The sequence below is a fragment of the Plectropomus leopardus genome, chromosome 13 (genome assembly GCF_008729295.1).
Source record: "Plectropomus leopardus isolate mb chromosome 13, YSFRI_Pleo_2.0, whole genome shotgun sequence".
NCBI classification, from domain to species: domain Eukaryota; kingdom Metazoa; phylum Chordata; class Actinopteri; order Perciformes; family Serranidae; genus Plectropomus; species Plectropomus leopardus.
In genome coordinates this window covers 31,892,354-31,903,146 of record NC_056475.1, presented here as the reverse complement: position 1 = coordinate 31,903,146, position 10,793 = coordinate 31,892,354, and the positions used below count along the sequence as shown (strand labels likewise).

Below are 10,793 nucleotides of genomic sequence, written 5' to 3'. Positions count from 1 at the left end.
GTATTTACAGAAATTCTTGATGACTTCAGAAAATACAGTGCTGTTTAGTGTAGCTTTTTTTACAAACACATCATTGATATACTAATATAACAAACAGCTACCCTACCAAGCCTTTCGTGTAAAACAGACGATCAATTTGACAGCGGAAAAAAAAGTCTCTTAAAACAAAATCAGTTCAAATATGAACAGAAATAGATGCTAGACCAACGTATGTCACTGGGGTTAAAGTTTGGATGACATCACAGTGCATCACTCTGCACTGACAACTTGGTGAACGTGTCTAAAGCCAGGTCAGAGAGGTCTAACAACACACCATCAGAGTGCTCACAAAATAAAAACTATCCGCGTGCAGATATCTGAGGGACAGATCGATGGTTGTTATGTTACTGTACAGTTATGGATGTGGTTCCAGATGACTTTTCCCATGTTTGATCATGCAGGACATCAACGTAGAGCTGTGATTATAAACTGGTCACTGGCGGCTGTCGTCAGCAGCTGTGTGAGGCTGCATCTCAGGAAGCTCCAGCTTCTCACACTCTGTAAGCTTCAGGGTTAAGTGCTGGGCGATCTCATTGGGATCCGTGTACAGAGCAGCAGGGACGTTCTGAAGGAGAAACAAACCAACATGTTCACATGACAACAAGAAATATATCATCACAGTTACACAAGGAGGCTTTATGGCAAAGGTTTCATTTAACCCTTTGAAACCTGAGCAAATTGATATGATTTCTTTATTTTTATTGTGAAATGCAGTGATAACGGAAAAAGTGAGAACAGGAAACAACAACATATAAATGTGCAAAAGAGACAAACAATGACACATACAATGAAACTAAAGACAACAAAACAAAACAAAACAAAACAAAACAAAACAAACAGGAAATACAGCACAGGCTTTAACTGATGGATGGATGATGTAGAAAAAAAACCCACATAGATGGATGAGTGTGTGTGTGTGTTTGTATGTGTGTGTGTGAGAGAGAACTGCTTAATACAGTTAAAACTTCAAACAAAAGCCCAGTCCTGATTAAACACCCAGTTCCGTTTACTAGAGCGGTGTGGAGACACATTTTGACAATGTCTCAATGAGAAGAGCAGTCGAGTTGCCATACAGTTCATTTTTATAGAAGTTCTCTGGATGTACAAAACCGGGTTTTTGGCCACCTGCTGATGTTAACGTTAGTTAGCTGCTTAGATCACACACACATACATGTGTATATATATATATATATATATATATATAATATATAAAGTTTTGTCAGTATGAACACACTACAGACATCATTAACTTGGTTAGATTCTACACAATTCAATCATTCAGTTCAATTTACTGAAACGTTGATCACCACAGAAGACAATATTATCAGCATAGTGAACAATTACAGATGCAAAAAAAGAGATTAACAGATGTAGAAGACTATTTTATAAAAAGCTATGAAAAAATGTCCAATGAACTGTATTTACAATTATTTTACAGACTTAATATAATTTCAAGCATTTTCTTTCAGGTCATTTCATGCTTTATAGTATTTTTTGGCCAATTTTTGGCCAAGTAATTTTCTTGTACTTTTCACAGATTTCTTGCTAACCTTTGGGTAATTTCTTCTTTTGTTGCTCATTACCTTCTTCCCCACGTTTTTAAATAAACTAAAGCCAATTTGCCCAGGTCTCAAAAAATGAAATATTTTAATTGTAGTTCCATCTTTGCTGAGCAATAGTTTTTTGTGAAAGTTACTAAAAGCCTGTCCCAAATAGACGCCTCTTTAAATATAAGCCTGTTGAGTACAGTGATTTAAGCAAATAATAGCCCAGGCTACTATTTGAAGTTTTATGATACAGCAGTCCCAACAAGAGCCTCACATGTGGAAGGATCAAGGACATCCATAACATTTTTGAACAGGGTTACCATCTCTACACATACGCAATCAAATGGCCGAGTGTCATACTTCTACCCAACCGTGCCAACAACTCCATCTACTGATGGACAGTGTGAGATGCAGCTGAAAAAAAAAAGATTTGAAGTGGAAAGTAGGGCAGTTGGGGTGAAGAATGTATTTCCATACTCAAAAACACTTTCTTTGGAGATGTTCTTGTGCAGCAGGAGCAGAGGTGTGAGCAGACCTCTGTAGCTGTGCTCTGCTGCCTGTTATCAGTGCATGTTGTGCCACAGCTCACCTTCAGTTCTGCTATCTTGCTTTCCCTCGTGCTGAATTCTCGCAGCATGTAATTCTTTCCAGCCTGGAAAGCAAAACAGCATCACCATCTATTACTCATTTCAGCCTTACCCGAAGACAGAATCACTTCAGCTACATTTCGATTCTATGACTTGCTCATTAAACACCACACACGTGAAGCCTGCATAGATATTGGTTGGATATTGTGAATGAACTATCCATTTTCTTGGTGTTCCAACAGAGTTAGACCCTGTGTGCCTCCTTCTTGGTCTCCCAGATGGACATATCAAACACGAAAGACCATTTAAGCTGAGCTTGGGGATAAACATAATGCCCGTTATCATTATGTTTTGATGTTATCTTATTCCACTTTGTCTTTTTTTTCTTATGTTTTAATCTTGTCATGTCATGTCTGAGCTGTTCCGTGTTTATATGAAAAAAAGCAGTAAATATATTATTTTAAAAAAAAACACCAGGCAGTGTACTGTGTCCTGCAGGAAACCAACTCACCTCATGATACAGACGTGTGTCGTTTATTCTAATCAGCACTCCGTCCACTCGGAGGAAGAAACGCAGCAACAAGAAGAAGCTGGTGGGCATCACCCTCTGCATCAACAACAAGACACACAGGATCATGTGACACTGCAGAGCCGCTCTTGCTAAATTCATTTCTTCACACTGTTTGCATGCAACATCGTATCATGATACAGTAAAAAACAGAAATCAGTGCGGAATGCTACATCTGTATTTCTTCTCTAAGCGTAGTGATCTTGTTTAATCCCACCACAGAAATTTGCCTGCTGAGCTCCCCCTCACTCCCAGGATGGACCTGTTGGCTAGATCCAGGAGCTGACTGCATTACGGGAAGCTCTTTAGGTGTGAATGTGTGCGTCTGTGTGAGTGTGATTCCTGAAACTGAGAGCTGGGCTTTCAATTAAATGAATAAGGGGTCCTGATAACACAGACTGTGGCTCAAAAATCCATTCAAAGCTCCATCTGACTCTGAACTGTTAGTAAATCTGCTCCTTGTTTAGATCGACAGCATCACCTGTTCATCATCAACACAGCACTCACAATTTTGACGCTGATCATTGAGACGCCGTGGTCATGCAGCTCGTCCTCGAACAGCAGCACCTCATCAAAGAACATGATCTGCTCCCTCGCCTTCAGCTTCTCCATGTCGATACGTTCTGCTGTCTTTGTCACCTGCAAAGGACAGCAGACAGAAGAACAGAGGTGTGTACTACAAAGCAGGATTAAGAGTTAGCGAGGTAACTTCAGCGTTAACTCTGGGTTTTCAGCACCACAAAGCTGGTCCACTTTTTATCGGGATAAATCACCATGGTAACTCATGCTGAACAGCTAACCTGCTCCACAGGTCACACAGATAAAACAAGTTTATATTTTTATAAGGTCAGTAGAATTATTTTATTGTTCCAGGCTTTCTATTTTCACTCTGATTTTAAAACAAAGCTTTTCACAAATGGAGAAATTGTTTAACACAATAAACACATGATGATTTTAGTTTGTTTTTTTTTCCCCGCAGTGATATCTGACAGTGTGGCTGATTTTACACTCTGATTCATCACTGCAGAACAGAATAACAGGAGACACATGTGCAATGATCACTGGAAATACAAAGAAGATCTTTTATCAGAAAAATAATCCACACACGGTGGAACTCACCAATAAAACCAACACAAGATATTCTCTCTTAAACTAGTTATCATACCTCTGTATTATTTTCAGTGTTTCTATATTTTCTTATTCTTTTATAAGATTATAGGCTGTCGTTTTCATGGGCCGTATTCACAAACATTCTAAGAATACTCTCAGAGTGCTCCTAACTTAGCCCAAAAATTTAAAGCAAGGAGTCCTTGCTTAGAACTGATTTATGAACATTCTCAGAACAACTGAGCAAGGAAGGGACAGATACTTTAAGCTTAGTAAGGAGCTGTGGTTGACCCTGTTAATAGGTATGACACATACTTTTAACAGAAGTGACTGGTTGTCACAGACACGCCCTGTAGTGAGCCTCAAAGGTATGGACACTAGAAATGAAATGAACTGTGTCACAATATGAGACTGTAAGAGCTCTGTTTTACTGTTGCAAAAACCTTAGAGTTGTCCTCACTTTATTTCTGGCAATATATTGTTATTGTGTGGGGTTGGAGATATAGGTGACTGTCTACAGAGATTGAGCAGAAATATTCTCCCTACACCATCAAATCTGTAGCATTTCATTTACTCACTGTCATCCTGCATTTGGAGAATATTTATTCTACATGTTTCTGCCGTTTTCTCCTCTGCTTCACAAAATCTTCAATCTAAAGTCCCCCCTCCTACTTCTAACAGTTTTTCACCTTAGGAGCTCTCTTAAGGGCTAAGATGTTTTGTGAATAATTATTATCTTTAACAGGATCTAATCTCAAATTAAAGGGGCAATTCATAGACCATGTCAAAAAATTAAAAAAATGTCATAAAATTTTGTTACTAGGAGAAACTCTTAGTACTAAGAAGTGTTGTGACTATGGCGCCTGATGACTATGACTTCTTGCTGTCCAATTAACATAACATCAACGCAGGTAATTAGTATCACCTTCTAATCTAATATCATATGAAGTACTTCATTCATGGTTCTGATGATGTCCCTGGTGATAAAATACCCCACCTCTTTCACATAACTATGCTCCGGAATGTAAGTGAAGTCACATAACAGGAAGATACATGGGGAATGTTAAAGTGGCTCCTTAGAGCAGGCCTGTGGACACAAGTCACATCCACATAGCAAATGGGCAGCTGAGGCTCAGGAAGTAAAGTGAGTCATCTGCTAATCAGTACATTGGTGGTTTGATCCCCAGCTAATCCAGTCAACATGTCCTATCTTTCCCAAGTATCCTTTGGCAAGATACTGAACCCCAAATTGCTCCTGATGGCTGTTCCATCAGTGTGTGAGTGTGTGTGTGTGTGTGTGTGAATGTTTTATTGAGAAGCCAGTGGCAGGTGTAGGGTCACCATGGCCACCAGTGTGTGAATGTGATTCTGAGCAGGTGAATGTGACTTGAAGTGTGAAAGGGCTTTGAGTGCTCCACTCGGGTCCTAAAATGACTCACCTTCATCTGCATGCTCTCTCCTATAAGAGTGCCCCTGTAGTCTGTGGTGTAGGTCCAGTCATAAGGTCTCACCACCTCTTTGGAGTGTTCAGAGTCAGCTCTGGAAGGAGATCACAGACACTCATGTTAACATCACAGGCAGCAGTCTTTGTGTCTCTGGGAATGAACACCTTTATAAGTCTGTCACATTTTTTGTTGTGACAGTGTCCCTGCAGGTGCTGTCTGTGATGTCCTGCTGTCTCACCCAACAGCTGGATAAACGCACACTGTTGTCTTTTATGATATCCTTTAATATCAAAATTGTTTTTATATCATACATGCAAATCACAGCTCTAATATGAAACAATATCTGTCATTAATGAAAGTAAACTGCATGGCTGCCAGAGGAGCGATCGCATCCTGCTACCAAACTCAACAAACACTGTTTCCATGCTTTTTTGTCTCACTCCTTCAAGAGATAAACTGGACTCACTCAACACTTTGCAACCTATGTAAATTGGCTCGATTTCTTTCAAAAACATGGGAAGAAGGCAACAAACAACTTAATAATAGTAATAATACATTTTATTCATAGAGCGCTTTTCACAATACTCAGAGATGCTTAACAGAGACAAAACTTAGGAAGAAATGACCCCCAGCAAGAAATTAGTAAAAAGTTTTGTTTTTTTTTAAATGCTGACAATTACATTGTAAGAAAGAAAGATGGAAAAAAGACAAAAAAGGAAATTACCTTAAAAAAAAGTGCTTAAAAAATAATAATCTTTCTGAAACATACCTTTATGTATGTATATGATAATTATATAGTTCTCAGATTTTCCCCCCCATAGCTTCTTTTAAATTAATTTAAAATTTTCTAAATCTTGCAATTTTTAGAACATTTCTTGCCAACTTGCTCATTGCCTTTTTTCCCATGTTTTTCAAAATGTAATCAAATAAATTTGCTCAAGGTTCATAGGTTAAAATACTTGAAAGGTGTCCGAATGCAGCACAATGTACATGATGTTAATCCAGGTTTCAAAGGAATAAATGTCAAGCATGGACAGGCAGGTGTAGGTCAGTGCAAATGTGAGGATGAGCACAGGACATTTCATACTGCAGGAGCTCTTCTCTTTTGCTTTTGTTTGTCTGAATGCAGCAGAGAGCTTTCAACTGGGCCTGAGCTCATCCAAAGAGTCCAAACTCAGGATGTGTCTGAACAGGAAGGACATCTGATGCATTTGTCCTATGTGGGGGACACCAGTGGACAGGCAGCTGCTGGGCTCAAAGTGAGTCCGTACGTGGTACTGTTTGAAAATCCCCACCAGGTTTTAGAGAACATGTCAAATAACAGATTACTGTCTGTTTCCTATGCCAAATCAGCAGTAGCTTCTTAAATGCATGATAAAACTCTCTGTGGACAGAATTCAAGTCATTCTGCAGGAGACCAACTTTGAGTTTTTGCTGTTCATGCTAACTTTAAGCTGCTGCTTGAAACACATAAACAAAAGAACAACCCCCGAGCTGTGGTGACACTCTGTGCTGCTCATCTTGCCTGCTCTCCAGCCACTCCTGAGCACACGCCACCTTCACAGCATCCTCCATGTTGTTGACTCTCTTTAGGGCATCGATGGCGTTGAACTCGATGCCGTAGCCGTCTGTGTGTTGGATGCGCAGGAGGTTGTCTCCAAACAGCATCTCTGGAAGAGAAGGCATGTTCATCTCCTCAGCTAACCTGGAAAGGAAAACAACAAACTGCTGACAGCTGGAACACTTTTGAAACATCACACTTAACCTTTCTTTCAAAAAACACACTCTTTAGTTCTATATTGCAAAGTTTTATCAGTCTGCAAAGTAGTTTTTCTACATGCTCTGCTCTTTGCAGATGCTAAGCTAATATTGTTCATGTCGTAACCATGAATACATGTCTACAGCTTACTGAGATGTGGTAACAGATTGGCTGCAGTTTATTCTGTTTAAGTACTGTACCACAGGGTTCATTCACATTTTTACCAATAACCTTACATGACTTTTCCAGAACTTTGAAAAGAAAACATGGCTTTCAAACCCACAGGCCCACAGGTTTGGGAGGCTTGTGTTCTTTAAAAAAAATTGAGCCATTTTCTTTTAAAAATGTTGGCGATTTCTAAAGAAAATTTTTTGGCCAATTTTTGTGTCTGTGTGTGGGGGAATTGATTGTTTAAGAATGCTTTTTTTAAATTCCTTTTAAAGTTTGCTTTAAAAAATTCTGGTAAATTTTAAAGAAAAAGTTTTGTATGGATTTCTTTTTCTTCAAAAAATTTGGGTGATTTTTTAAGATGAAATGTTGGGAATTATTTTTCTTCTTTTTGTTCTTTAAAAATTTCTGGAAACTTTTAAGAAAAAATGCATTTTTTAATACCTTTTTTGTGATCTTTAAAGAAAACATGCATTATTTTTTAAAGGATTTTTTATGACAGCTTAAGCGTGAAAGGGAGAGAGAGAGAGAGAGAGGGGATGACATGCAGCAATGGGCCAAGGTTGGAATCATACACATAGCCACTGCAGCAAGGATGTAGCCTCTGTACATGGGGCTCCCGCTCTATCAGCTGAGCTACTGGGCGCCCCAGAAAACATGCCTTCTAAACCCACGGGCCTGGGGGTTTGGAGGGCATGTTTTCTTTTAAAAAATTGGCCCGGGAACAAATCTGGCCATTGGATGGATTTTAAATGGCCCTCAGCTTGTTGTTTAAAACATACCCTGTAGCCCTACATATTATTGGTTAATAAAGCCAGATCACTTTGGATTTTTCCGTTCACCTCACGATGGTAGGACGATCACACAGTTTGTGGACATGAACCAAGTGGAAACCCCACAGAGGAACTAATGTGTTTTCATGAAGAAACAACAAACAAGATAATGAGGAGTAACCTAACAGCTGACATTTCCTGCTCGGTAGCAGACATGAACACAGCAAAGAAGGGGTGTTAAAAAAAATCTAAACATTTGAGCATTGCGATTTCAGGTTTTGTGATAGTGTTTTTGAAAATAAATACACTATCAATTTTTAAATCAATAGTTAACATGTGTTGTGTTTCAACCCCTGACTGCTAGATAGCAGGGCTGTCACAAGATTCTGCCATTCAAACTTGTTACAGGGGTAGTATGAATATAGGTCCTACTGTTCTAACTGCATTAAAAAAGTTACCTTTTTCTACTCACATTTTATGTATTTGGTGGAGTGGTCCTTACAGTGCTTACAGTTTTGTGATATAATCCTTCATATTGAATCATAACTTGTGTTTTGGTATGTATTGTAAGGCTAGAATCCTGCCAATACAGAAACCTGCAGCAAAGATGTGTAAATTTGAAAGCAAATTCTTTTTCAGTGAAAGATGAAACGGTTATGTCATGTTTGTCATTTGTAAAGGTTTTTTTGGTTTAAATAATCCACATGTTGTGGTGGCAGCTGCCACCCTGGTATTTTCACTTTATCTAATCCAGCCCCCATTCATAAAAGACTGGACACCCCTGACTTAGGACATTACCATATCCAAAATCTGAGAGGATATCAAGTCTCATATCAGGATATTGACATCATTTATGTATTTCCTGGCCCTCTCTGCTACCTGCTATAAGAGGAACAGCTCACCGTTCAATGTCTTTGGATTTCATGATGTGGTTTCTGGCAGCAGTCACTTTCCATGGTCCAAAGGTGAAGTCCTGCTTACTGCTCTTGAAGCCATGCGACATCATGGTGGACAGAGAGGCCAACATCGACTGCAACAGAGATCAGCAGCACACTGTTCACATGGCTGGTTTGTTAGTTGTCTGGCAGGAAATACTGAGCTGACTGAGGTGGATGAGTTTGAGGTCAGAGTTCTGTGCAGGTCAGACCAGGTCCTCCACACCACAGTGGAAAGCCCATTTCTCTGCAGCTGCCATATGCACAGGGACACAGACATGTTGAGACAGAAACAGGCCTTGCTTGCTGAGTTTGCACTAGCTGCATGTTAGGGATGCACAATATTGGATTTTTTCCAGTATCCAATATACCAATATTTTCAAACACAGATACTGATATATGCAGATATTTTTCGCAGCTTATTGCAGAGAACCTTAAGTCTCTCCTGTAGTGGAATGAGCACATCATAGTGATGGCTCACTGATGGCAGTGGCTCTCATTTTCACAGATAAATCATGAAAACCAGCAGACACCCAAGCTACTCATATTTAAATTAGCTGCAACTGAACCCTCATACACAACCTTTTTTTGTCTCGCTCTATATTACCATATTTGTCTTCATGGATGTTGAATGAAGACACACCTCATGTTTAATATGTACGCTGTTGATTAAGCTCTAACACGAATCAACAAATTGTTAATCTACAAACTGTAATAACGTGGTTTTAATGTAGTTAGTCCTATCAGTTCATCCAGTGTTGTGTGCAGCCTCCAGAGGAACCGTTACAGGGGAAGACAATGAGAGACACTCAGCCTCGACATTTCTTCACTCAGCATGTTCACATTGAGGGTTAGCTTCGTTAAACCCAAGAAAACACAAATAAATGTATGTTTTCTTTGGTTAAATCCAGCATGCACTCATGTTAAACCTATTTGAACTCTCCAACGACTCTGTTGTTTTTTACCCACTGTGCTTTTTTTCCAAATAACGTTACACAAATGAGAATACTGCATTATTGGACTCTTGTCTCGGTGTGTTGGTGACGTTACACTCATTTCAGAGAAAAAAAACATTCAAAGCAACTCGACATATATGTAGTTGTAGTTTGTGAGGGAGCTGCTGTGTGTTGCCGGTGACAGTCCGTTGTGTCAGTTATTGTCACAGCGGTGTGATGGAGTGCTCTCTGCCTCTGTTGTGTCGGTGTGTGTGTTTGTTTGTGTGCTGTTGGACAGTACACACAGCCGTCCATGGCGAGAACAGCTGGAGGTGTCTCTAGCTGTGTGTGACAGCGTGCACTGACAGAAAGAAAAAGCTGTTTACCTTGCTGTTGTTGTCAACTGTTAGCTGTCATGGAGGCTGCTTGAGTGCGCCTGTGTAAACTGTTCGGGTATGTTTGCTGCGTTCACGCTGTGGTTCCGCTATTTCAATGTGTCCTTCAGATTACCGGTGTCCGGTGTTACTCTCCTTCCGCCTAATGTCTGGTGATTATTATAGGACATTTATATTATATACCCTCTTGAAACTAAAGGAATTATTATTATTATTTTCTCAAATGAATTGTCTTTTTGAGGGCTCAGTGGCGCATGAAGCATGGATCTATTATAAATATGGATAAGGCGTGGGGGCGGGGCCTCGTTCATTTCTTATGAGAGCTGCTCAGTGCCGGCCGGAAGTGCTCCATGCTCAGACGCAAAATTTACGTGGCCGAAAGTGGAATTACAGCGTCACGTGATGCACACTGGCCCAGAAAGACTTTTCTCCATTTGGTTAACATTGGGAAAGAGACCACCTTAAATCAATGAATATTTTTTTGAGGCATGTTGACTCAACGCATTTTTAAATTGCCATTTTTAAGAACATTAAG

General features: G+C 39.7%; 1 protein-coding gene across 1 annotated transcript; it reads right to left on the bottom strand.

Moving 5' to 3' along the window:
• Nucleotides 1-337: 337 nt before the first annotated feature.
• Nucleotides 338-10,314, bottom strand: tiprl (TIP41, TOR signaling pathway regulator-like (S. cerevisiae)). Its single transcript, XM_042499130.1, has 8 exons — nt 10,250-10,314; nt 8,896-9,023; nt 6,819-6,998; nt 5,288-5,387; nt 3,249-3,380; nt 2,685-2,780; nt 2,176-2,238; nt 338-604 (listed from the first exon to the last, which is right to left on the bottom strand). Exons 2-8 carry the CDS (start codon nt 9,018-9,020, stop codon nt 473-475), a joined length of 828 nt encoding a protein of 275 aa, XP_042355064.1. The 5' UTR covers nt 9,021-9,023; nt 10,250-10,314; the 3' UTR covers nt 338-472.
• Nucleotides 10,315-10,793: the final 479 nt, after the last annotated feature.

Bases quoted from the DNA above. Each gene is read 5' to 3' on its own strand.
- tiprl (XM_042499130.1), bottom strand. From the start codon at position 9,020: ATGTTGGCCTCTCTGTCCACCATGATGTCGCATGGCTTCAAGAGCAGT. The intron at 3,381-5,287 runs GTGAGTCATTTT...TGTCCTTTGCAG, and splicing joins GAGAGAGCATGCAGATGAAG to GTGACAAAGACAGCAGAACG. The intron at 605-2,175 runs GTGAGCTGTGGC...TTTCTCCTTCAG, and splicing joins GCAAGATAGCAGAACTGAAG to AACGTCCCTGCTGCTCTGTA.